Source organism: Trachurus trachurus (assembly GCF_905171665.1).
Source record: "Trachurus trachurus genome assembly, chromosome: 12".
In the NCBI taxonomy this organism is placed as follows: Eukaryota; Metazoa; Chordata; class Actinopteri; order Carangiformes; family Carangidae; genus Trachurus; species Trachurus trachurus.
The window spans coordinates 20,486,150-20,514,021 of record NC_139908.1 but is presented as its reverse complement, the minus strand read 5'-3'; the positions used below and the strand labels follow the sequence as shown (position 1 = coordinate 20,514,021).

Below are 27,872 nucleotides of genomic sequence, written 5' to 3'. Positions count from 1 at the left end.
TCCAACTCATACCATATGGGTGACTGGGAAAACAGCTCCCTCTTGGCATAGCAGGTTTATTGACAGAGCATGCATATTGTCTTCAGCTGACCCAAAGGAAGCAACAGCACTTGAGTCTCCAAAGACTTGAGCAAACACAAGTGGGTTTTTTTGTGCCCATATCAAATTTAACGGCATGGAATGCATTGTGTAATCCTTCTGATTCAAGCCGCTTCAAACGTTTCACTATAAACTCATGAAAAACGAATTGTTGAATTGTGTGTGTTAAATGAAATATAGCACACACAGAATGCAAGGAAATGAAGCATGTAACACTTCATAGCTGTGAAGCACGGATCATTTCTCTTACCTCCACTCTATGGGGAAGTGGCAGTATCCAGAAGATGTCGGTTGCAGGAGCGCGAGCAGGAGGAGAGGAGAGAGAGAGATGAAAATCAGTCGTAGCTGGAAGAGAAACCAAACCATGGTGCTCCTCTCGCCCACTCATAACTAGCTTTGAGGGGACTGAGGGGACAACCAGGTGGAAGGACAGTTCGTGTGTGGTCAAGGGTGGAAATGGTATGTGTGTTGTTTACGTGGCTGTGTGTGGATTGGTATGGCTGAAAGGCATCAGCCAAATGGGGGAGACACCAAACAGCTGAGGCCACACAAAACTACCCCACTAATATAACTGGCAGCTAACACAACACAAGGCCAAGCAGGAACAACAACAACAACACACAGACACAACAGCCACACAGAGAGAATGAGCTGTCGGTAAGTGATTTTGTAACATTTGTTACAGTGTGGGATGGAAATGTTGCTACTGTACCTGCGACGGTGATTCTAGCAGTTGCTTTAACGGTGTTGGCTCCTGCGCTGTGTCTGTTGGAGGCCAGGCAGGTATACAGAGCCGGCTTATTCACTGTCACTTTAAGGACAGACAGAATCACCTCTCCCACCAAGGTCTCCTCCACTGATGCACCGGAGATCTGGAAGGAGAAAGAAAAGAGGGCAGGGGTACATGAAAAATAATTTACACTTCAAACTGCATTAGGCAGATCACTCTTTTACTCTAATTACTTTGTTTTGCCACATTACCCAGGGGGCAAAACCCCAGTTTTTTGGAAAACAGACACGGAGCGTTGTAAAAGGTTTGACACTAGAAATTATATCTAGGACCTTCAAGGATCACAACCAGGGTGGACAACCCGGTCAACTAGCTGCTGGAAAGCTACAGGGGGCCAAAAAAAACCTTTTGGGGACATTTTCCTGGCGGAATTATGCAAATGAAAATATTTAGGTACTACAATGGCATAAATAGTCATACAACTATAAAATTTGGCAGCGAGTATCTTGACGCATAGGGGAGGGCAGGAAAAAAGATTCTGGGGCTTGCTGCAACTCAACATCCCAAAAAAGACAAAAATATTACTATTCGCCTGACAAATTCTCATGAAACTTAATGTTTTTCAGCACTTTATGGAGAATATCTATGCCGAACATGTATATAGAAAACTTCCTTACATGTTAGTAAACCATTTCTTTTTTTTTTCTCTGTAAATACTGGGAAAAATGGCTACTTAGCTGCTAAAATCTAAATCTTTACCATGTTCTGAAGACTTTGTCTGTTTGCCATCTGTTTTTTGTTGATAATAGCTCCCTGTCGTGTGAGCAGTGACACTGAACAATAGGAATAAGGAAAATAGGAAAATCTCCCCCACAAGACTTCTATTATAAAATTGAAGAATTTTATTTGACAATTCCTTTGTGTGTAAACTGCTCACACGCTGATTATATTTACGTCTCACGGGTGTTGAGTCGATAAAATTAAGTGCATGCACTGTACGGTATCTGGCATCAATATAACCACATGTAATCATTTAAAAGATTTAAAAATTGCCTGGTATTCACACTTCACCGATATAGCCAGATGACACCTATTTGTTTATAGTCTGTATATTCACACTTACCAATATATACAGTTTATAAATGATATATGTGAGACATCTGTAATGTGTGTGTGTGTGTGTGTGTGAGAGAGAGTGAGTCCAGGTGTTGATGTGCAACGTGTCTATTTGAAGTTGTGTCTGATACCATCTGTTTTTATGATGAGCTCTTGTGCAGCCCCCGCTGGATTTAATGACCGCAACAAGCTGCCAGAAAAGCAGCTCCCACAGTCATTTTAATCAGCATACACACACACTCCCACACACACGCATATATATACATAGTATTTACAGGCATTATGGGCCTGTAATCACATTGTAGTAAGCACCCAAGACCATTAAATACCCAGACATTATTTGCTACGCATAAAAAATGTCTGCTGCCTTGGTGAGAAAACATCCTGTATAACATTCTTAAGGTGGACCGTCCTGCATGAGTTAGACCAATGTTCACTGACCAAACCCACCACACACTTGCTGCTTATTTTGATTTTGTCAGATTGCATCTAAATAGAGCATTGTTCGCTCTTCTTCTAAGACACCATCTCTCCTGAGTATGTTACAGTAAGTGGAGAGCTTGCTGCACAGGGATACAACAGCTCTGTTGTTTTGTGTTACATAAATGCACGCATGCACACACACACACACACAAATAAATAACACTGTTATTGCTATGAGTCATGAACAATGTTTTATGTTGTCGCAAAACCATTGCAGTAATTGTGATTAAAGGGACAACGAGAAGTTTGTATTTGGTTATAAAAAAAAGTCTCACCTTAATGTGGATGAATCTACGTTTCCCACACTTGTTAATGGCTCCATTTTCGATAAATATATTGTTTTGTCTCTATCGTTATTTTGTGGTGGAAATGCTGGGCGAGCCAACCAGCATTTCCTACTTTCAGTTTCGCGGACGCTGCCCGGTGGATCATGGTAATAACGCAGCCGAATCGCCGTTTATGGTCGGAACTACGACAGTATCTGATCGTCTTCAAACCTCTGACTTTCATTCTTGATGAATGAAAACATTCTTGGCAAAACATCCGTCTTGCGCCAGTCCAAGAATTTCACTGTGTGCACCAAGGCTCATGGTAAATGTAGTGTGAAAACACTTCACTTTCCAAAACTCCTCGTTGTCCCTTTAAAACCAAACCATCACTGTGACTCACATGTTAAACATGCTCATCACATTTTTATGCTTAATCCATATTCAACAACTGAAACTCAGTTTAATTATTGTTTGTTTATGTTCTCAATACACCACATAGCAGCCCTCTCTGAATGTGTAGAGTAACAACCACAGTTTATATCCCAGTGATAGCACCTTACATCAATGGGCTGTCTGAACGTCATGCCAGAGTCTTCAAATCACGACTTGGCACCCCCCACAAACCACTCAACACTTTAATATATTAAGAACCTAACCTTAGAGATGCGTGTTTTTTTGTTTGACAACTCGCTCACAGCCCAATTACAGCTGATAACACTGTGTATTATTGGCTAAATGGAAGGCAATCTCTTCAATCCCCTGTCAACATAATGAGAATTCCTTTGCTGTTTATATCACTGATCCCATGGCCAATCTTAAAGCATGTGTGTGTGAGGGAGAGTGACAGAGAGAAAGGATCAACAGACACAAGTGTAATTTATTTTACGTGTGTATCACAGCGCACGGCATGTGTGTATTTGTGCTGCGAGCGTGCTGGTTTCCCTATTTACACTTGATTATGCACATGACTACAAGGAGATAGACAGTATATAAATCAGAGCACTGGTGTAATGCAGGCCATAAAGTGACAGGTGTCTCAGCAAAAACCAATTAACAACAGCGTGTTGCTTCAGCTTTCACTTATTAGCAATTAGTCTCCTAAATACTTATGCTTGTGCAATTGTGTTCTTTGGAGCACTTCAGTGTAATTTAATCTCAGATCTATGAGGAGGGTGATTTATAAATAAAGTCGTATGAGAGCATTTCATGAGGCTTTACTTGCTTTCCTGTCTATCTACTCTGTTATTGTCAGAGCTATCCCATTATGTAAGGCTCTACAGCTGACAATGTGTCACAATGTCTGCTACGTGATAAAGTTTCTCTGATTGCTGGCCGAGTTGTCTGACATTCCAGCCAAACTCAACCACTGTAAAGGAAACACGATCGCAACTATTTATGAGAGTTGAAGTGGATTTGGGAAGGCACACATAGTTGGATGGATGAATGGATGGATGGATGAGAAGCAACAGGAATGCAGGTTTTTTTTGTCCCAAAATGCTGTTTTAGAGGCTTTTCAACACTTAGAGACACATTTATGGGACTGTAATGGCCTCTCAGATTCTATGAGACAACAACGTTCACGTTTAAACATAATAAATGTCGGGAAAAAGAAAAAAAAAAACACCAGCTGGACTTACCGTGTTCCCATTTTCCAGCCATGTGATGGTGGGGATCGGATTCCCTGTGGCGTTACAGTCGAGTGTAATCTGGCTGCCATACGCTACTCTTTTCTCTTTTGGAACCCGCAGGATTCGTGCTGGAGCTACACACAAGCACAAAGCACAATAGTTTGGATATATACAGACACAGAGTTACAATGCAGCTAAACTTTAATGTTCCACTGTGCATTTATATATAAGAATAGAGCGTTGAAATACATACCCTGTACCTCTATGGTGACAGGCTTTGAAAAGGCCAAACCAAAGCTATTCCTGGCCACACAGCGGTACTGTCCAGCATCCTCCTTCTGTATGTTATGAATCTTCAATGCACCATAGTCGAGAATGGAAACACGGTCACTGATCTGGGAGAGAATTATGTTTCCTTGTTAGAAAGCATCAAATAAAGTGGAATTACCACCTCACAATTGTATACCTTTACCGGCTAGACTAGTTTCATTCAGTCTAGGTTCATGCTTAAAAGGTGTTTCTGTACAGTAGTCATCAGGACCTTGACCTTTGACCACCAAAAGGTCCAAATGCACATTTCTAAAGGGATTCTCTTGAAAAGTCCTCGAGACACTTAATTTACAAGAGCAAAACCACAATTTTTGAGGTCATCATGATTTTGACCTTTGACCTCCGAAATGCAGAGATATCATCTCCACAGGAATGGGACAGATGGGCCAATGTACAGAAAGACAATCTGAAAACAATATGCGAATAATGAGAACACATTTTTTCATCAGCTTTTATGGCACATTTGACACAAGCTGCCATTGCGGTCTGTGACCATTTATGATCCTGGTCACAGTTATGTATAAACAGTGCACTATACTGTTGACCAATGGTTATTTAACAGACTAAATCAGTGAAAAGCTTCATGTGACCAGAAACCTTCCAGCAACCTCCTACTGTTGTTGTGCATACCTTGATAAGCTCATCATCTTTGAGCCAGGTCACATCTGGTTTGGGATTGCCGAGGGTCACACAAGGTAACACCGCTTTGGATTCTAACAGGAGGGTTAAATTGGTGGGGTGGCGTTTGATCTGTGGCTCTGATGTAGAGAAAGACAAGAGACAAGACACTGGTTTTAAAGTGGTTTTGAGCCAATGCAACCTTGTATTTGTTTGCACTTTAACTGACTTGTAGCATCTCCTAAATGTTTTAAAATATGAACTCAACTAAAAACTGGACTGCACTCTACGACCTTGGTGGAAACCAGACATACTCATTTTTAGCTGCAGTGCTCCACAGCTCTTGGCTGGTTCTCCGATGCCATTACTTGCGATGCAGCAGTACTCTCCATTGTCAGACTCTCTTACATGAGGGATGATTAGCATCTGTCCCTGCTCCCTGGTCATGTACCGGGGATCATAGTACCTGGTGGGACAAAAAGGCGTGAGGTGTGAAGTGGTGAGCATTTAACTGAGATTTTTAATTATCTAAAGTATCTTATCTAAACCTTACATGGAACTATTTGTTTACAGGATATGTTCACTTTTGTTTGCCGCTAGTATTACTGATACTTTATACTATGCAAATATTAGTATTTTAATGGCCAAAATCATTGTAATGGCAATTGTTATGCTGATGTTAATTTTAGTTAGCCAATAAGATGCAAGTGATACTCACTAATTCTATTATAAGAATTTGCAACGGTTTGATTTATATAGTATTTATATATTTGCAGTTAGCTGTAAGCAGTCAGACATTGCTGACATATCCCCACTATATATATATTAAAAAAAAAAAGGTTCAAAGAAATTCAAAAGAAAAAGACAAAATTAAATTCTATCTTCAGCATGTGGTTTAAATACCAGGTGATGTTTGGTGAAGACTTACATGATGGGGTGGTTATTCTTGGTCCAGGTGATGTCAGCAGGGGGACGTGACTCCACTTCGCAAATGAAGGTGGCATTGTGATCCAGTAGTACATCCACTGTTTCTAATAAGGTGATAATGCGAGGTGCTAGACAGGGAAGATACAAAGAACATTCAAACTTAAGTTACGGTACAAAAAATCTATGAAAATGTTTATTACAAATCTAATACAGTCTCCATAACACTTTGATTTTATCAGTCTCCTGTAACCAGAGAAAACATTGATATTGGACCTTTTGAGGGTAGCACTGAGCTGAATCATTATGCACTGAATGAGAAGTTTTCTGCAGAAATATAGCCTACTCTCCAACATTGGTTTTGGATCATGGGAAAGTGGAGTGCAAACTGAACAACACATTATAGTCTCACTCAGTGAACTGCAAACAGCTGTATCATTTCAGATAAATAATTTGACATTTTTTGGCATTCCTACTTTAGACTGAGTCATTTGTTTTAGTCTGTCAGTGACCAGCTCAGTCTGTGGATAAATCAGACATTTAGAGGTTACAGTTTTGACCTGAGCAGAAGAAAGATGGTTGTACTGTAGGTGAAAGAGAAAAATCCCTGCTTATTGCTGAAATAACAATCAAGAGGTTTTCACATTTGAAGTTCTGAAGTTTGTTATAACTTTTTTTAAAGATATATAGATATATAGATATATAGATATACTTTATTGATCCCAAGCTAGGAAATCAAATTATTATTCAAGCATAAGAGGAAGCAAAGACAACATTAGAATTTAAGGTTCAAGGACAGGTTTCATTCCCAGTGCACACACTATTCACTGCCTGATTTCAACAGATGGTCTTTGTTAAAGGAAAAATGGCAAATTACCAGTTTTATGTACAGCAACTATAAATTATTACAACCACCTGTTCTTTTTCATGGTATAAACCATGTGAATCCAAAGTAAAGATGTGATCAATATTTATTTATTTTAGTAAGCTTCAATCCTGAAAAGAAGAAGATGGAAAATGAGAACAGAGAGATTATTTTCAGGCAAGTGAAAGGACGATGAAAGGAAACAACTAAATAAGGTAGTTTAGTATTTATTGTTTTACTCTTGGTGAATATATTAAGGAAAGAAAATGAGAGGGAGAATAAAAACAAAAACATGTTGACAGGGAAAGGGATGGAAGAAGATAGTAGTAGTACACGGGTGAGTCAGGAATTGTTTATACTGTGTGTGGATTCAGATCAAAGACATCAGGGTTGCTTTAAACTCTGCATGAACTATGAGGAAGAAGAGGCAAAATAAAGAGGAGAGACGTGAAGAGAGGAATGGAGCAGAGGCTAAAGAACTAAAAGAAATGATGATAAAGGAAATGATTAGGGTTTAGAGGACACTGTTCTTGTTTAGTCTCTTGTGAAACAAAGATTTCACAAAACATCTAGAAAGCCAGCCCACATCCTAACACTCAACCCAAGGTCACTTGGGCTCATGAACTGGTGGAATGAAAGTCCTATAAATCAACAAAAACCTTGACACGTTGTTCTAAACACTGGATACAGTTTTAGCCAGGGTCAGGCTATGGTGAAAATATCTCACTGGCCCTCCTCTTTTATCATGTAGCAGCTTAAAGTTTTATTTTTAGCCCAGCTAACAGTACCGCAAACTATTTGCATTCTCAACTGCTTCAGATGTGGCTTACCTGGTGTTTAATTAACAAATGTTACTTATCTACTCACAAAAGAAGATGGTAAACGTGGCACAATTAAAGCAGAAGTAAGCGGAATGTTTGTGTTAATATAGTTATTATATCTTCCAACAGCAATCACTTATATAGTGTTTGGTCCGAAACACGGGTCTGTCAGTCACTCTGCTCTGCTGTAAGCCGAGGAGAAAACTTTCCTTGTATCCCACAACCTTTATCCAATGAGGAGAGAGAACGGCATAGAGGACGATAGGCATGCATGTGGTGACGTAGGGACGAGGGCGGGGACTGCTAACTCCATCCACTGACAGGAAGTTAGCCAAAACGACCGGATCGCTTACTTCTGCTTTAATTAATATTTAGCACCAGATTATTAGTAATGTCACTGTGAGCAAGGTTAATATTTACCTGGAAGCTGTCGTCAACAGAAAAAAATGTGTTTGACTGGTGTTGGGCACATTTTGAAAAGTGAATATACAGTAGGCTAGTTACTATACTAGCCAAAAAGTAACTGGTGACTTTGGTGTGTGAACCAGGGGGCAGAGTGAGTGAAAGAGATGTTTTTTGTTTATCTATGGTGATTCCCACCAAGTGAGTGCACGTGTGCTGTTAGCCACACCCCCACAACTGTAACATTAGTCCGAGTCATTAGTCAGAAAATCTGTTGGAGCGGTAAAGTTGTGAATGTCTTACGTAAAGAGTGGCCTTTCTGATTTTTTTCGTCTTGTTCTTTCTTTAAATAAAATAAGTGGGGAAACCGGAGCTCCCAGAGATAACCCAATTGGTGGAGCGGAAAGGTTGAGAGTGTCTCTAACCCTGTTTTCCTCCTGGGTCAAGGAAGGAAGGAAGAAGGAAGGATGAAGGGAAAGAAGGAAGGAAGGAAAGAAGGGAAGGAATAGGATTGTGGAAAGGGAGGGAAAAACGAAGGAAAGAAAGATTGAGCGAGGGAACAGATTTGTTCAAGGAAGGAAGAAGGGAAAGAAGGGAGGGAATAGGATTGTGGAAAGGGAGGGAAAAATGAAGGAAAGAAAGATTGAGGGAGGGAACAGATTTGTTCAAGGAAGAAGAAGGGAAAGAAGGGAGGAAAAAGGAAGGGAAAAAGGAGGAAAGAAAGATGGAGGGAGGGAACAGATCAGGTAAATTGGATCAAAAGAGGAAGGGAAAAGAAGTAAGGACGACGGGAAGGAAGTAAGGGAAAAAGGATGGAGGAAGGGAACAGATTGGGTCAATTTGACCCATAAACACAACAAGAGGTTAAGAGTGGCCTTTCTGATTTTTTGTTGTTCTTTTTATTTCATTTTGGATACAGAAGTCAACAACAAACATCACATACTTTCTCGCTCAGCGCCTCTCATGGGTTAGTGATGATCCCAAGCACACGGAGGTGGAGAAGACACGTGTCTTTGACATCTTCCCAGGTACTTAGGACACGCAGCACCACTGTTCTGTAAACCTCATCACTGGAATTAGGAAGCGTAAATATCTGTGTCGGCTCGCCGTGCTTATCGTAGGTGAATGTCCCGAGCAGCATTCCTTCTTCTTTGTTTTTCATTCCATAGACTTCAAAGTCTTTGGGTGCTGATGCTATGCTGCCAGTTGGGGAGTTGTAGTGACGCATTCGATCTAGAATCACATGAGTTATCGTTATGGGGTGAGACAGAGTTTTTACAAGGGCTACCTGGCCATCGCGAAATGGCCAACATTCACCTGCCAACAATGGGTTAGATATGGTCTGTGTGCTTTCAATTTGATACCACACGGTGAAGCTGAACTGGGTCGCAGGCGATGGGCGAAAACGATGGGCTTTTTCCTGTGTAAGAGTCTCTGTAACACTCATGCTAGAGGTGAAATAGGTCAACAAGGGGAGGAAGGACCAAGCAAGTAGAAGTAGGATGAAAGACACAACATATGCCTTCTTCATGCAACTGCTCCTCCTCCTCAACCGAACAGAACGAGACATGACTTGCTGTGTTGTGAGGTCTGTTCCCGAATACCACACAGCAACAACTGGCTGCTTAAACGAAACTTTCTTCGGCCTGCACGACCACCGACAAATCGAGCTGTTGCAACTTAATTAAGGAATAATTCTCATAAATTAAGTGTGTAGCCTGATTGCACAACTGCATTCATTGAGGTTCTGAGTTCTGTAAGAACTTGGAGGTTTATATCCTTTGAAATGTGCTATAACATCATAATATGAATGACGTCACAAATATCAAAGCCAGTTTGCCTTTGACACGTGTCACATGAAGTTCATGGCATCATATTGGAATGATGACATCATGATAAAGAAATAAGATGTGCAAAAATGTAATTCTCTATATGGAGGGACACAACACAGAACCACATGGTAGTGTAGTACCTCAGGGTTGTGCTCACTAACCAGTGGCTGCAGCCAGTGTTGGGCATGTTACTTGTAAAAAGTAATTAGTTATAGCTACTAGTTACTTTCCCCAAAAAGTAACTGAGTAACTAAGTGAGTGACAGGCAGGCTCCGCGACCCGCTGTATCATGCCGCCTATCAGCTGTTGGCGCCTGGAAGAGGCAGAGTGAACAGTGTTGCCTCTTTTGCTCTCCCTGTTTCTCTGACGCTGTCATGCAGAGCAGATACAGTTTTGGACTCTGGACAGTGTGGTCAAACAAGAACAAACACAGAACTGGTATTGTTTTTGTGGCATGTCATTGGATCTGATGTCAGCAAAGGAGCCATTCTTTAAGTTCACAGAGAAAGCCTTTACACGGCACTGTCTTTATGTGGTATCCATTTATCCTGATAAGAAAAATAGTACAATGGCTGGCTTAAGGGATGCCTGGTTAACTTATTGTGTGTAATTCCCAAAGAGAAGATATTAATTCTAAATGGTTATGTTGTCTACAGTAACTGAGATGTTGGATCATGTCATTTTGGTTCATGTCGTCTAAAAGCTTGAAAGTTTCAAACTTAAAAGCTGTCACATCCATAAGACCATTGTGATTTAAAGACCTTCAAAGAGAAAGATTAATAAAGATCAATATCCATTTTATGTCTGCTCACCCGAATATCAAACAAAGCTAATAAATTCCAGCCCAGCAGACAACCATGAAGATGAATCATCTTTTGTGTCATCTATTTCAACTTTGCTCAACTGATCCACTCCAATAACACCAATAACAATATACAGTAAGATAAAAGCACACATTGACACGACTTGACTCAAACCCTGAATACAATTGTGTCAGTAATGTGCTTGCCAGCATTTTACATCTGTTTCACATGACTAGATCTGATCCTGGAGCCGTGTCTGAACTTACTGCAGTAAAAAGACAAATACATAAGTTAATTACAAAGATTAAAGTTTTAAAATATTTGCGGCTCAGAACAGCACACTCTGCTTATATTTTTGGGAGTTTGAACAGAGTGGGGGAACTACTGTATCCATCTTCTTCTCTATTGTTGGTGTTTATGTGTGGCAGCGTTACAGCGCCACACACGTTTTCAGTCGTTTTCAGTGGATCCGTATGCAGATGTTTCTAGTGAGATTTTTTTCAAAATGAACATTCGTTTTGGGTGAAGCTCCGTTTTCGTGTGGATAAGGCTAAAAGTCACTGACTTTGATGGATTAACCACCATCCAGGAACCTGGATGTGTTTAGCCTATAGCGCAGCATATAAACTGAAGGCAGAGGGAGAAGCTGAAGACTGAGGTCCATTGCCGTTACAGTTTTAACTGTAACATGTAGCAAGTTTGCAACACTTTAATGTTCAAGTACTGAGGCAAATTACTGTGGGTAAAGATTTGCACTGGTAGACATGTTGAGACATAAAATCGAAGATCAGTGGTCTCTTTTTGTAGAATTCCCCGTCCGTGACACTGAATTATTGGCAGGTAAATTATGCTTCTCACTTTTATATCTACAAATGGTTGCTGACAAGATGTTGTCAGTGATTTGTACTGACAAGAAAGATGCCACCCATTCACTGCAGCCTTGTAATCACTGGCATAATACGCAAAGCACAGGTCATGTGCCAAATCCAGCCCTCCACTGTGCCAGCTGAGTCTATCGCTCACGGTACCCAACCCAGGCAGAATGTGACAGTATCTACACCACCTGCTTCTTCAAGCCAATGCCCATCCTATACTGTATTTCTATACTCATAAAACATGTATTGTATGTCAGCTCTGCAGGCCTGTACTTGAGCTGATAGAATTGTGACAGCATTTGATATGGTACGCCTCATATTCCCTGAACTGATCATGAAGCCACGCCTGAATTTACTGCAGGTCAGAGATAAAAGTTCATTACAAACATTAAAGTTGACTAAAGTGACTGAAAAATACAGGTATGAGTGTCATATGGTGCAAGCTTTACAGAACAGGTTATGATGTCATATTGTTCCCAGCAGAGTTTGGCGTGAAGGTGTCCCAATCATATGGAAAAGATATTAGTAAAAGAAATAGCAACAAGGTGAATAGGTAGTCTCCAATCACCTTTACGACAGCCTGTGGAGAGGATATGCACAGTGTGTAGGAAGGATATAGATTTAGTCACATTTACACTATGTAGGCCTATAAACACCTTCTCCTTTTCCCCGCAGGATGTAGTGGAAAACAGGTGATCTCAGCGCTACTCATGACTGAGGGAAGTCAACCTGCTCAGTCACCTCGCTATAGGAAAAGTGTTTACAAAGGTTCAAAGACCTTTGTAAGAATAAAGGATGCTTCCTGTGATATTTCTCTTCTCTTCTCCTCACACACGCCATTGTTGACAGAGTTGATGTGTAGCCCTGAGAGCTCATCTCACACAGGCACACAGTCAGAAGGAAGATCACGCAAAAGGCCTGTATTGTAAACAGGTTTTGAAAATGTACAGTGCAACACTTTTGACATGTTATTATGCTGAAAAGAAATACACTTTTAAAAAGTGAAAAATGAAAACCTCACTTACCTCTCTGTATGCCATAGCTTGATGTGACCTGAACCAACAGAAGGAGGGTCTGTACAACTGAAGTGGGTTCCACAGTCTTCATACTGGCTCTTAATAGATTCGCCTGGACAAAGCTTTCTGACAGAAAAGAGGGTAATGGTTAGATTCCCATGGTAAAAGGTAAAGAAAAAAAAACCTCCTTGGTGTTATTTCATTGCATGTGACTCAGCCAGGGACGGCCATGAGCTCTGTGCTCAACAGGGACCAGCTCAGTCACTCTGTGTATGTGAGTGTGTGTGCATGTGTATTCATTTTGTGATGGACAGTGGCAGCTGGTAGCTGTCCCCGTGTACAGTCACTCAGGTTTTGTAGCTGCACTCTAAGCTCCAAAGGCTCCAGTGCTAGAGAGAGAGACACACATTCACAGTCTGTTGTTTATAAGTTCAACTTCAGGACAGACTACTTTCAAAATTCAGAGTTTTAGAGACATGTCAGTTCAGATAAGTCCCATTTGTGTCACTGAGGTCACTACAGAGACAAATTAGAAGATAGAAGATTATATATTCCTTTATCTTACAATATGCAGTTCAAATCCTCATTAACATAATGTTTGTTTTATGTTTCAGACGTCCACAGTCCAGTTTGTGTCCAGATTCCAGACCAACACCATAATAAACAAAGTAGGGTTAGAAAGAAACAATCATTAGATCTGCAGAAACACAAAAAAGTCACATAAAGAGCAACATTGGGATATTGTACTATCAGGAAAATACAATACAAATACAGTAGATCACAATATACGCAATTGTATCATCTTGTATCCAAATTTACATCATAAACATCAGTGGTAGATTTACAGCATGTAATGTTCATCTAGGTAGGTATATATGTCTTCAAAGAAATTTACTGACAGGAATATCCCAACTCACTACTTAACAGGTATTCACCGTTTTATTTTTGACACACACATACACATATACACACTCATACACACACAGACACACACACATACACACACAGCCTTTGTGTCCACCTGTTGCCTGCTAGCCTGTATGTCCTGTTTTATTTTAGGAAAGGAATGGCATTTCACTTCATTTACTCCTTATCCATTCTGCTTTGGATGCAGTCGCTCGACTATTGTGCTCCTCCAGCAGACACAGTCAACCTGTTACATTGTTGTAAAGGTGAAACTGTCATCTCAGTCTTGTTTGGTTGTTAAGGAGGTTTAACTGTCACCTTAACAACATTTGTGTGCTCATGGACAACAACATCACATGTGTTGGTGACGTTAGCATAAGTTATGTTATGTGTTTTGTTTTATCTTGTGACCAAAAAGATTAGAGGTTCTAGCCCAATGACTTCGTTATCTCCTCTTATACATTTGTAAATGGCTCACATCTCTACTAAGCTTCATGTCAAAGTTGAAGTAGAAGTGTGTATGGTACACAGAAAGTAACCCAGCTCCAGTGAATGACTTCAGCTGTTCTGTAAATGACGAGACTGTACACCACTACATAGTGCTGTCACAAAGGTTCACTGGCACTGAATGGCAGGGGGAAAAAAGTAGATTTTTTTTCATCTTTTTTTTTCAAATAAAAGCATCAGGTTTATGAAAATATATCAAGCACACCCAAGAAGCCAATACCAAAGCAAAAGAAAACTTTAGAACATCAAATCCCTGGCTCCTCCAGTCCACATGTCAAAGTATCCACGGGCAAGATACTGTTCCCATAATTGCCCCTGATGTATGTTCGGTGTATGTGAAGCACTTTGAGTGGCCCTAAAGACTAGAAAAGTGCTATATAAATGTAAGTCTATTTGCCGTTTACCATTTAGTTCTTTGCCAAAGACAACTGACTCAGCAGAATTATCCTGGACAACTTTTGTACTGGTACTCTGGCTCCCTCTGCTGCTGCAGACAGTAACTAAACCACAGGATAGGAACACTATACGAAACTTAGCACATGTGTTTGAAGGCAAATGTACTTATTCAATACTTTATAAGAACTGAAAATAAGAATTCATGCTTCTGTTTTTTTTCATTTGAAAATTGGATACTGCCTGGGTTTCAGTCCCAAACCAACATAGTTGTACTGTATGCATGTAGCTAAATACCACCACCTGGCTGCAGCCTGTTGTTAGTGCAGCTCCAGAGAGAAGTGCAGCACCCATGTTGTCTAAGTAACAAATAGACCCACAACTGTGCTGGTCTTAAAATGTGCTAAGAATGTCCATTTCTGCTGTATTGTTACCATGGGGCAGCAGAGAGCAGTTGTGCATATGCTCTGTCAATGTCACAGTGTTTATAGGACCAATCCTGACACACATTGGTTGTGATAAGAAATTTGGTTGGTACAGCCATAAAGTTTATAATCTCACTGTGGTCACACGCTCACTTTGAACTGAAGGTCTACCCCCTGCATTGATACTGAAAGTATTAAAACATCAGTCCACAGACAAATGCACACAGCCTGTTTTAGGACTTGTGTAACTTTGTGATGTCACAGCTGCTGCTGTCACTGCTGTTTTATTATTTCAAACCCTGCTGCACCCACCTGACCTACAGGAACCAGAACCACAACACCTTCCACCTTTCTGGTCAAATGACTCCCCTTAACATAACAGCCACCTTCTCACCTGATCCCTCATCCTCTTTAGTACAGTATACTGCTCCACTTCCCCTTGCAAACTGCCTCCTGTATGTTTTATTTTGGACTTTTCTCAGTTTCCTTAGTGTTTTCAACTGGTGTCCCTGCCTTCTGACTTCTGAAAGTCCATACACACTCTTGCCTGCTCTACCATTTAAAAAAAAAAAGGTGGACTTTTTGAGCTTTTCATCTGTATTTTTCCTGCGTGTGTTTGAGCTCAGACAAGGACAAACATCTGTAAATGAGACATTAAACTCCTGCTTTGGGGCAGAACTGTACAGAGAACAACTGCACTACATCTATGACATTGTTTGATTCTGCTGAAGTTCCCACACTGAGAAACTGAAGCCAGATTTATTCCACTGTAGCTGCTCTGCTACCCACATTTTTGTCCCTGTGAGGGAATAAAGAGAAAACAGTAAATCAGACATTTATTATCGTGTCATAAAGACACTTAAATTTATGTTCTCTATGAAAATAATAATAAGAACTTTAATGATAAAGGACTGCAGAGGCCCGATCTCTCATAGCTTTGGATCTGCCAGAGGAGCTCAGGCTGCTGAAGGGACCAGCACCATACATTGCCCTAACAACATTCAAAATTAAGTTGTGTGCTCAAAAACATCACATTTGATGTTGATGTTGGCACAAGTGGTGGTATGTGTTTTGTTATATCTCATGCCAAAGCAGGTAAATGTCCAATTACTTTTTGTCTCTTCTTATAACTTACTCTACAGTTATGTGAGACTCACATCTCTCTCAAGCTTCATGTTAGCAGACCTCACAGCATGGTAGTCCAGTTCCAGTGTGACTCCAGCTCTTTTGTCATTGATGAGGCTGTACAACACTGGGTAGAGCTGTCACACAGCTGCTTTCACACTGAATAAGAGAAAAAAAGAATAGATCGGGTTTTTTGTTGTTGTTTGTTACTTTTTTTTTTGCATATTTCAATAGGCTGATGAAATATATCGAGTATATCCAAAAAGCCAATATCAGAGCAAAAGAAAAGAAAAAGAAAAACTTAACATTACACAAGTTTGTACAACTTTTATACAACTGACAGCAGAATGATCCTGGACAACAGTTGTACTGGTAACGTTACTCTGGCTCCCTCTACTGCTGTAGACAGTGACTGATCCTCAGGATTATACAAAACTGAGCAAACATCTTTGAAGGCAAATGTACTTACTGTATTTAATACCTTATGCATTTTAAAAACTGAAAATGGGAATTTGTACTTTTTTTTTTCATTTACAATTTTGGTTAGGTTACTGCCTGGGTTGCAGTCCCAGATTTCCATGCATCATGATGCAGTTAAATGCCCTAGGCTGCTGCCCAATGTAGGCTACATTACAAGCAACTACACAAGCAAGCAGAAAGTCCAGCATTGATGTTGTCTGAATAGTAACTTGAGCATACCGAGAACCGGTCAGATCCATTTCTGATGTATATTTGAGGCAGCAGAGAGCAGCTGTGCTTGTGCATTTGATTGGCAAAGATTTATCTGATATCAGTTTCACAATGTTTCCCTCTTATTTTGAGGGTCCATCCTAATGTGACTGCTCATTGTCCTTTTATTTTCATCTCATCACCTTAAAGCAACACCAGGCTGCACTATGATCATACAAACCTCTATCAGACTGTCTGATAATAATAACTTAGCCTAATAGACTGAAGCTGAAAGTAACTGAGCACATTGCAGTTCTCTTTTAGTGTGGGCAGCAGATTTTCCTTGAACCTAGTATTTGTCTGAAAATGTCTTCTCCAGTATTCAAGTGACAATTTACATTTAAAAAAAATCAAAACAAGTCCTAACTCCTCAGACAACTGGATTTTACAGCTTTGAAAGTAGGTTGAACCTGCGCGGCTAGCATAGCCGAGTTTCGTTTTTAGCTTAGCATTTAAGATAGCCAATTGCTTTAGCACAACTCAGAGCGATTGATTAACTTTGTCCAACAACGAGAGCACACTGCTTCTGAAAGAGAAAAAGATTGCTGACCTGAACTAGGATATCAGACGGCTCTCCGGGAAACGCAGCTGACAGCTTTTGACGGTGCCTGAATGCCTGCAATTCACACTGGAAAGCAAATTCTCTCGAACCGCGACCTCCTCGTCCAGACTGTGCTGCGATGCATTACCTGGGTGGGCTTCACACAGTCCGCCATACCCCCTGCACTGGGTATTGGTGACTCCATTGTCAGGTACGTTGGATGAAGACCTCTAACCTACATGCTGTCTTATCTGTCTATCTTCATGGTAGCCCGTCCAGTTACCGTGGCAACTTCAGGCCAGTGCCACACCTGCCAGAATTCAGAGACTCCTGCAGTTTATCAACTAGGCCTACTTCACTGATTTGACCCCTTTCTCCCATACATTTATGTGAAGTCCCTGTGAAACACAACCCACCTACCTGTATCATGACTCACTTGATTTAGACACATATTTATGGACAAAACATTCAACTACACAGACAAACATATTATTTTACTTTTTTTTTTTTTTTCTCGACTATTTTCCCATTAACATGTTATCCACAGTAGTATAATATTTGTGATCGCACACACTCTGACCTGCTGATTATGATCACACGCTTCTTAAAGCAGAAGTGAGTGATCCGGTCGTTTTCGCTAATGCTGCGTTCCAGGCAGGCTTTTGAAATCGTAAATTACAGCTTCAAGTCACAACTTACGACTTTGTAGCGTTCCAGGCAACCCACTCGTGTTTTTCCGACCTGTTTTACCGGTGAAAGTCACTATAACGGCCACTCGTAACTTCTGACCCGTGAACTCGTACCAGATCGAACTGGTACCACTTCACGGTCGGAAAAATACGAGTTTCCTTGAACGCACCATAACAGTCCTCGTCGCTACGTCACCACATTCACGGCGTTCCTTGGCTGCACACACAGCCCTGCATGCCGTTCTCTCTCCTCATTGGATAAAAACTGTAGGATACGATAAATGTTTTCTCCTCGGCTCAGAGCAGAGCAGAGTGACTGACAGACCCGTGTTTCAGTCCAAACACTCTATGTAAGTGATTGCTGTCGGAAGATATAACTATTTAAGACTTATATTAACACAAATATATCACTCACTTCTGCTTTAAGGCAGGTCGTGCCACTTGGTTGATGAGGGATGACACACAGAGGACAATTTTGTTTCATTTGTCATTTTACGTCATCACTCAGATTTATGAGAGTAGGCTAGGCTATTTATGAGAGACAAACACTGACCTGCAGGGGTAGCTTACCTAACAGAGGATTGCGGGCTGCTAGTACCATGCATGTCTTAGCTACTGTAGGATTTGATCATGATTAAGGACATTGCAGATTGAAGTTGCAATGTCCTGAAAATGTAGTTAACTTTAAGGGTAATTGAACAGACAAGACAGATTCTGTACAGTAGGCCTATGATGTGATATCAAAGAACAATACACTCAGAACAATGTGATCAGGAGTAGGCTCAATGAATCATGCATCTATGAGAATTTCTATTAGCCTACTACATAGAAAATCTTCTATTAGCTGTAGTATTAGCATTATTAGTATAAGCACTATTATTGAACATCTTGTATGGAGGTTTTGCAATGACCTGTTTCTAACGATACCTGTAGTTTGTTCTCCTTCATGATTAGAGAAGCAGCTCTGTGAATCACTGCATAAAAAATAAAGCTGATCTTATTGCCTGTATTCAGGCAGCTTTCCTGATTTACTATTCTCTTTATTCAATTACATGAACATGCAGCCATCGTCTGCTTGGTCTGGCTGCTACCAGTGGCCTCACAGTTACAGCTGGCACAGCTCACGATGGCCACTATGATGTAGGCCTAATGTAGTTGGGCATCACAAAGTAAACAAAGATTTCTTCTTTGCATTGTTTTTGGTGGAAAGGTTTTATTGTGGTTGAACGACTCTCCCTCTCTGTCATTCACACACAAAGCAAGCGAGTCATATCAGGTATCAGTCAGCCCCTCCCTCTCAACTCTGTCTCAACGTGTCCTGCAATAATTAACCAGCCGCTCCATGTTCACCTCCCACCACACGCACTGTACTCTGGACCTATGAACACACACACCTACACAAACACACATACGAACAAGGTACAAGACGGCCAACATGGATTGAACCAGCTTTATTTTTCAGAAGACTGACAGACCGACTGGTCAGGTAGGACTCATGTGATTATAGTTTCATTTTTGGATTCAAGTGTGTTTAGGAGCGCGGCGCCCTGGTTATCTACTAACAAATTGACAATTTATGAATACATTCAGACAAAACTGTCTTTAAAAGCGTCAGAATTGTTTTTTAATTTCACATTCAACACTGAAAAACATCAGATTGGCATACATCCTGTGAATGAATATAAACGTCAAGCAAGTTTAGTTTTCTTTGTCAACAACATGAGAAAAGCATCAATGTCCCAAACCAGAACCAATACATCCACAGATTGACAATGACATTACAGTTTATGTGCATGGTTGAGTAAGTATTGTAACTGAAATGACAAAATAAGGGATCTGTAACTGCTTTTACTTTGTAAATGTGTTATATCAAATGGTTTTTATTCAGATTTAACAGGGCTCACAAAAACCTAGGTGCAGAGGGGCAAAGTTTTCCACAGGGGGCACTGACATTTCATAACCAGGTCAGATCTGTGTGTGTGTGTGTTTGAGAAGGAGTGACATTATTGGCCAGTGTGGAGAAAGAAAGACAGAACTAAAAGGAGTGGAGTGAGGGAGAAAGAGAAAAAGAGGCGGGTGACAAACAGGAAGGCAGCAAATGGAGAAACTGGGTGTGTCATCATATACCTTGGCGGTTTTCCCGCTGGCTATGGTTTTCTGGCGCACAGCTGACAATAAAAAGCTTGTATTCCACTGTGTATGCACATTGCACCCTCAATGTGAGTGTAGTGTTATGACTTTGATTGATTCCCATATAGTTCCTCTCTGAATGTGGCATTGAATTACTCTCACAGGCATGCAATGGCTTTTATCTAAATGACTCTAGAGTCTTCCTCAGCCTTCTGTTGAGCTGTATTGCTCATTGCGTTTGGGACCAGTGTCTTTCCATCTTTCTGTCATCCAAGAAATGTTTTTTTTTGGTAATACGAACGAAGCACAAAGACGTGACTTAGAACTTATTCATCTCTGCCACCAGTTGGGTTTTTTTGATTCATTAATGTTTCCACTTGTCTCAGCAGATGAGGATACTGCTGCAAGAAAACTTTAAAATACCTCAGCAGAAGTGAAGTGGAACAGTCCATTGTGGCTCATTGAATAGGGGGGAGTGATTGAAGTAAGGAGGTGTTGTAATTTCTATGGAGGGTGTATATCAGTAGGAAATCACTTTGGCTTTTAACATGCCATATCTGTAAATTATATATGTACATGTACTCGCAAGTGTGATGCTGCAGGGCACCTTAAACCTACTTGTTGAGGCTTGACAAAGACAGAGTCAAGTTCTCACATTGGTTTGTCAAGTTACACACAGAAATGAGAAAAAACATGCACTTATGGACTTCACATAAAAACAGCATAATAATAATACATTCCTTTGAAGTGTTCATCAAACCCTTATTATATTAGAGTACACCCGCAATGCTGCATGCAATGTCTATTCACCCTCGCAGATGCACACCTGGGAGTCACTGTGTAGGCTACAACCAGGATTTAGTAAGTGAACAGCTCCAAAGCAGCAGAACACGGCAGCTGAGCACTGTGGCTGAAAGATTAAAGTGTTTTTCAGACACATTAGAAATTCTGTACATGTAGAAGTTATTGGATAATCCTGCTTTCCTTCTGCTGCTTCCTTCCCGCTGCTCCTTTCAGTCAATTAGCTTGTTCTTTCTCTAGGTGTTTTCATATATTGCTTCATCCTATTTGCCATAACCGTTCACCTCTAGTCATGTTAATTCCAGCTATAATGTGGGTATGCCTTTGCCCTTTCTTATGTATTCTGTGTAATATCAACTATTTTAATTTAAATACATTTTGTATGTCCATAATAATAATAATAATATGTTTTATATATGTGATATATGGGACATCACACGTGATATTTCATCTCATGTGCTAAATTCACATATTGGTTTAGACTTTTTCTGTGTGTGAAAAATACTATCACATGTATGGAAATGAGTGTGCTTTTTGACAGATATAAATACAGCCATATTTATTTCAGATGAATAATGTGGGATTTCTTACATTTTCCTCTGAGCACTGCATGAAAGGCTGCATCCTGCACCTTTAAATGTTGTTCTCGCTGGTGTAAAAAGGTTCATCCCCCCTGTGCGAGAGTGAGCTGTCAGTCAGAACAGGGAGTGCTATGGCTGCTAGGATGACAGCTGCTGAATACCTGAGATATTTCTTATACCGGCAAACAGGCTGAGACAGAGAGAGAGAGAGAGAGAGGGGGAAAGGAGAGAGACAAAGAGCCTGCTTTTTAGTCTGCTGTGTCATTTAGAGCAATTCAAAAAGAACAGAAGAAAAAGAGAAAAGAGAGAAATCTGACAAAAGAGAGAGAGGCCACGTGGAAATTCCTACAATCTCTGTTTGCAGGCACAGGCTTCAGTGTTTCTGACCGAAGAATAAACAGATGGCCGGGTCTACACTGTCATCACTGGTTACTGGGTGGAGTACTGTTATTACATCTCTTTAAGGCAAGCACACAAAAAAAAGAAAGTGAAAGAGCAAAGGCACTGCAAAGAGAGAGAGGGAGAGAGAGAGAGAGGCAAGAGCGGGATAAATATAACACAAAAACTTCAGAGAGAGACAGGACGAGAGGCTGGAAAGATATATTTAAAGCCCAGGCAGAAGAAAGAGGCAGAGACAAAGACTGAGAAATCGGGAGGAGAGCTCTGATTTGCAATGTTAGAGAAGGTAAGACTCTAATTATATGGTTTATTTTTAGCAGGGAGTGACACCGTGGTGGCTGTACGAGCACGGCGGCATTCCTTTCCTCCAGGTTGACACAATGTTGTTGTGTTGTGTTGTTGTCAGGTGTCTTTATTTAGGAGCCCATGCAGCAGCAGCAGCACACAAACTGAACTACAATTCAACAAGTCGACAACCTTCACTCTTTTGTCTGCTGGTCTAAAGCTTGAGATTACTTTTACTTTGTATCGTGCATTTACATTCTGTTGTTGTTCTCCTCAGTAGCTGATACAACCAGAGATGGATGAAGCAGCTCTGCTCCCAGTGATCCAGGCAGGAGATGGGAGGACACTCTCTAGGTGGGTCTGCTGGAACTCAGAAAAATACCAATAAGCCTACAGGAGTTCCGTAATGAATATCTAAAAAAAAATGTTTTTAAATAATCCTGCATTTAAATAAATATTAAGCAGAAGCAAAAGTATTAGCATTATTAATGTGTTTGCAGTTGAAAATAAAAGTATAATTCTTCTGCAGACACATGACCATACAGGATATTATGATTGAGGTGGAGCTAGTTGGGACTACTTTATAAATAGTTTGGTCCAGTGTTCCACAATCTTGTAAAACGCTGGATATTTTTACCTCATAATGGCCTTTAACTTCAACCACACGTGCAGTTTAGAAGGGCAATCACTCCACTGGAACCACTAACAACCCATAGACGTCTGTAACGTGACAAGCAACCGCAGCTAGACACAGATTTTTTATGGAAGATGTTTAGGAGCAGCTTTGCAATTTTTAAAAGTGTGTTTATATGATACAAGCATTGATCTTCTGTAGAAATATGATGTGGCATGGAACTGGAATGAAAATAAGTTAAAAATAATTATTTTGTAACCTATGGGCCATTTGTAAGTTAGTATAGTTAGTTAGCATTAATAGCTTACCTATTGAGAGAAAACAATACAAGACAATTTTGGCTTCAAATCTAATTCCTTTATCCAGCAATGGAAAGCAGCTATCTCGTTTGTATTGCTTTTATAACCTCTTGTATTTTAAATGCTGCAATGGCTGAGTGTTACGAGTGCAGAGTGTTTATGCTAGCAGAACTAGCAGACCTACAGACCTGGATTTTACTAAAAGAAAAAGAAAAAAGGAAACTGAATTGTCATTTAAATTTTGCTTATTCAATTGCAACTCAACCATAGCTGGAATACAAGTATGCCTACAGAAACATCACAGTTTTTTGCAGCTGTTCTGTATTTTGTCATTCATTGCTGTTGTGTTCATTTTAGAGCAGTGTTTATCTCATTGTTGAACACCTACAACTGTTTCCTGAAGGACCAGACTCAGCTGCACCTCAGTTACTCTCAGGTGGGGTTTAAAGATGTTTACATTTCCATGTAGTTTTACATGAATTCATATTTTCTTCCAGTTTGCCTGGTTATTGAATTGAATTGAATTGAATTGAATTGTAATGTAAACATCTGTCTAATCTAGACATTAACCAGTTACTGTATTAATCTTGGTCATAGCGTGGTGTTCTGAGTGAATGTATGATTATACTCATACAGCATACAGGTGTGTATGCATCTGTGTGTGTAACAGGGAGGTGAGGGAGAGGTGGTGGTGGAGGGCTTCCTGAACATCTCCTGGGGAGTGAGGAGACCAATCAGGCTGAAAATACAGGACGACAAACAGATGCTTCCCTTTGCTCCTCTGGTCTCACCTGACCCCACCAGTCCAGTCAGCCCACTGGAGGACAAGAGGTTGGTTCCAGCTTTTTTTTTTTTTTGCGTCATTACAAAATAAAAACACAGCTCATAATGTGGGAAGAGAGTGTGTCTGAATTGAGCAACACAAACATCTGAAGATGAATCTGTTTTGTTTTAATTTTATTCATATACACTTAGCCTCTTTTTTTGCTGCACCATTTCAGCATTAAAGAATTGCACACCTGTCTGGGTGTAATTTTACATTTCATTTAGACTAAAGTAGTGACAGTGTAACTATTTAATGATGGGTAATGTATTGTAGGTTGATGGTGCAGCAGCTTTTTTTTTTATCGTTTTGTTATTTCATTGCTACAGAATTGGTCAATAAACGATGGATATTTTTGTGTTTCCTTTACCTTGTCAGACATTAACTTAAGTATGAGCTTGAGACAGACACAGCGGTTTAGTAACCACTTGTTTCGTGTATAGAAGGCTCATGCTCACATGTGAGTAACCACTAACTGCTACTTGAGCAAGAGAAGATCCTCAAGTGCCACAGATGATCATGCAGTGTATTTTTCCATTGCTTTTAAAACAGAACAACACCTGAGTGAATCACTCTTCTATCACTAATGATATTTGTATGTTATGCTTAATTACTCCATGTTGCTGAGTGATTCTCTGGTTTCTCTTTGCAGGGGTATGACGCGGTGGGGAGAATATGTTGATCTTCACCAGATCGATGAGATGTCTGAGACACCACAGGAAACAGCGGTCAACAATCATCCACCAGGTTGTTTTTATTTTCCTTTCATATCTCCATAGTATTCTCACAGTTTCCTAAGAGTTCTCTCTTTTGCATCACATTGAAACAACTTCCATCCGTGTTTAGCATTTAGGTTTTTTTGTAGTATTATTATTATTATTATTATTATTAGTAGTAGTAGTAGTAGTAGTAGTATATTGTTGCTCTTTAATTGTCTTTCTATTTTTATACTTAGTTTTATATATCTCTTATGCTGGCATTTTTGATGTGGACACCAAAGAAAGAATTTCATTGTCATGGAAACATGTTTCCTACTGTGCAAATAAACACAATAAACACTCTTGGATCTTGATTTATCTAGATAGTCCCAAGAGAGTAATTTATAAAATCCTGATATAAAGTTAATACATGAATTGTGATCTCACCTCATTCTTGATATCGCTATTATGATATCGCTCCAAAGGTCCTGTTATTTATGAGAGCACCACCCTGCGTCCTGTGAGGCAGAAGAACCCCGAGCTGGAGGCGGAGTCAAACCTGTTTCGCTGTATGAGCGACGCCTCATTGGTCAAGAGGAGGAGGGGTAGGGCGAAGTCGGCGGCACAAAGAGAGAAAGAAAGACAACATCGCTTTTCTATCAATGGACACTTCTATAACTATAAGGTAGACTCTCTTTTATCATTATATTCAAACTTTCCATACAATTAATTGACCTTAAGCACCACAGCTCACCAGTTAGTATTTGTTTCCTCCAGACGTCTATCTTCACACCATCCTTCGGTACTCCGACTAAAGTTCGTATCTCCAGCGGGATGACAACAAACCAGGTCATTGAACAGTTACTATGCAAGTTCAAGGTGAGATTTTCTGCATTCACACCAAACAGTGAGAAATCACAGAGTTGTATAACAAGCATAACAATCAGTAACAGATTTAATATGTTCTTCATCCTGCAGATAGAGAACGACCCCCAGGAGTTTGCTCTGTACTGTGTTCACCAGAGCGGAGGTATGGTTTGTCTCGAGTTAGGCAGGGAATGAAATCATTAGCCAAAGTCAGAAAAAAACAAAATGCAACACTGATGTTGTGTGTTTTGTCCAGAGAAAAGGAAGCTCAGTAACAGAGACCAGCCACTGTGGGAGCGCATACTGCAGGGGCCCTCTGATGACATCATGAGGATCTTTCTGATGGATATGGACGAACAGGAAGTCAGCATCGATGTGAGTGCCAGACGTTACGGCCTTACGTCTTCCAAGGGGCTGACATAGAATAACAGTCCAGACACTCAGTGATGTATCAATCATATCCAGACCTACTACTGGCAATATATTAACTTTGATAAAGGCATTACATCCAGATGATCTGATACAGCTTTAGTTTTGTCAGGCTTTGAAGTAAATCCCTCAAAATCACTGGGACATTTTTCTTGTGCACAAGCCACAATTTGCTGGAATTAGTTAAAGCCTTTCTCAAACTCTGTGGTCACATACTGTAAATATGAAGTAGTCTTACTGTATAATTGAATAGACTTAAACATCTTTTCATAATTTACTTTTAGAGATGTAAACAGCTTGTAAGAGTGTGGCAAGAAAATACTAACTTGGATGTGTTCTGTGGAGTCAATGCATGTGTTAAATCAGCTTCCTTTTGTGTTAACATATCATCACAGAGTCACTGTTGCAACAGATAACATCACATTTACATTTATTTATTTATGAATGCAAACACAAATGTCCCAAGGTGTAACACCTGCTATTTCGCTCCAAACGTTCTTTTCCACAATCTGAATATCACCCTGTTGTTACAGTTTATGTAAACTTGTCGCCAGCGACAAAAACAAAAGGTCCAGTGTGAACGCACCCAAATGAAGCCGACTTTGTCTTGTCTCTGTCTGTCAGGTAGCCCAGTATCTGAACCTGGAGCTCCCACTCCTGGAGCAGGTTCTACTGAAACTCAAAGAGGAGGAGAACAGAGAAATACAGAGGGTCATTAGCAAGTAAGTGTCCCACCTCATATACTTGAATTCTTAGATAGAGGATGCTGTCGGTTTAGTTGGTTTCACCCTTCATTTCAAAGAGAAATGAATCTTAGAGAGTCATGATGAAACGCCACTGCCTTGTTTTGCATGATTATATTCTCCTACACATCTGTCGAACAGATGTGCACAGACATGTATTTAATACAGAATCTTTGTAGTAACATTTCCAGACCAGATGATGGAGCCAATATGTCAAATGATCCTGTTGATTTGCTGCTTACTCAATATGTATGTGTATGTGTGTGTGTTTGTGTGTGTGTATCCAGGTACCACCACCAGCACAGGCTCCTGTCCCATATGCTGAGCTGTAAGATGTCACCTCACATTGAGACCAGTGTCTGACAGGTGATATGACTGACTGACTCATCACAGCAAGAGCTGCCATGGAGAACTTTTTGTATTTACATATCATGGAAAATATTCAAATGGGAAACACAAAGTTGAGTATTTTGGGAAACGCCTCACATGACAAACCAACTACAGAAAAACAAAAATACATGCTTCTTCAGATCATAAGGTTACAAATACAGTCAGATATTTTATATTCACTACATGATTTTCTGAACTGTTCAATATATACAGGATAAAACTGTGCAATGCCATTGTAAATAAGTGTAAATAAGTGTTCTGTGTTCAGCAATAAATGTAAGTTGTGGGACCAGCATGACTACTTCTGTTTTCGAGTCAGGAGCGTTCCACTGAAACTTTCCAGAAGTCATTAATCTACTTGTATAAACAATGATATTGATATGACATCATTAAAGATAATTATACAATATCATTGATGACTCAGATGAAGTGTGGTAAAAACAAAGGCCACCAAAACAGACTTATTCCTTTACAATACAGGGGATTGGAGCAAGTTTCAATCAATAAAACAAAAACTAATGTGTAATTTTAAAGTACATATTTATTAGCCATCAATACATACGTTGTCTGTCTCTGTTTTTTATCCTGCCTGCGCCCTCTTGAGGGTGTTTGACTACACCAACCAGCTCTCTGTTCTCTGATGTTGACCAAGAAGCTCATTAAAGTT

General features: G+C 40.2%; 2 protein-coding genes across 5 annotated transcripts in view; one reads left to right on the top strand and one right to left on the bottom strand.

Annotated features, from left to right (window-relative positions):
* musk (muscle, skeletal, receptor tyrosine kinase) overlaps nucleotides 1–13,066 on the bottom strand; it is a 28,777-nt gene extending 15,711 nt beyond the window's left edge. The window contains exons 1-8 of the mRNA XM_083983140.1: nucleotides 12,821–13,066; nucleotides 6,202–6,328; nucleotides 5,588–5,739; nucleotides 5,286–5,413; nucleotides 4,579–4,720; nucleotides 4,335–4,459; nucleotides 812–971; nucleotides 350–356 (exon numbers count right to left, since the gene is read on the bottom strand). Coding sequence (XP_083839266.1) covers nucleotides 350–356; nucleotides 812–971; nucleotides 4,335–4,459; nucleotides 4,579–4,720; nucleotides 5,286–5,413; nucleotides 5,588–5,739; nucleotides 6,202–6,328; nucleotides 12,821–12,902 — 923 coding nt within the window. The 5' untranslated portion in view covers nucleotides 12,903–13,066. The remainder of the gene's footprint in view (nucleotides 1–349; nucleotides 357–811; nucleotides 972–4,334; nucleotides 4,460–4,578; nucleotides 4,721–5,285; nucleotides 5,414–5,587; nucleotides 5,740–6,201; nucleotides 6,329–12,820) is intronic.
* Nucleotides 13,067–19,520: 6,454 nt separating this feature from the next.
* rassf6 (Ras association domain family member 6) lies at nucleotides 19,521–27,498 on the top strand. Of its 4 annotated transcripts, none has more exons than XM_083984180.1 (11): nucleotides 19,521–19,612; nucleotides 22,603–22,676; nucleotides 23,618–23,691; nucleotides 23,926–24,086; nucleotides 24,731–24,825; nucleotides 25,262–25,461; nucleotides 25,554–25,655; nucleotides 25,755–25,806; nucleotides 25,900–26,018; nucleotides 26,697–26,794; nucleotides 27,103–27,498. In XM_083984180.1, exons 2-11 carry the CDS (start codon nucleotides 22,658–22,660, stop codon nucleotides 27,176–27,178), a joined length of 996 nt encoding a protein of 331 aa, XP_083840306.1. In that variant the 5' UTR covers nucleotides 19,521–19,612; nucleotides 22,603–22,657; the 3' UTR covers nucleotides 27,179–27,498. The 4 variants fall into 4 exon arrangements, with proteins under 4 accessions (XP_083840306.1, XP_083840305.1, XP_083840308.1 ...); XM_083984179.1 differs by having other exon boundaries at nucleotides 23,613–23,691; XM_083984182.1 differs by having other exon boundaries at nucleotides 19,566–19,612; nucleotides 22,600–22,676.
* Nucleotides 27,499–27,872: the final 374 nt, after the last annotated feature.

Bases quoted from the DNA above. Each gene is read 5' to 3' on its own strand.
- rassf6 (XM_083984179.1), top strand. From the start codon at position 22,618: ATGGATGAAGCAGCTCTGCTCCCAGTGATCCAGGCAGGAGATGGGAGG. The intron at 25,656-25,754 runs GTGAGATTTTCT...TTCATCCTGCAG, and splicing joins AGTTACTATGCAAGTTCAAG to ATAGAGAACGACCCCCAGGA. The intron at 26,019-26,696 runs GTGAGTGCCAGA...TCTGTCTGTCAG, and splicing joins AACAGGAAGTCAGCATCGAT to GTAGCCCAGTATCTGAACCT.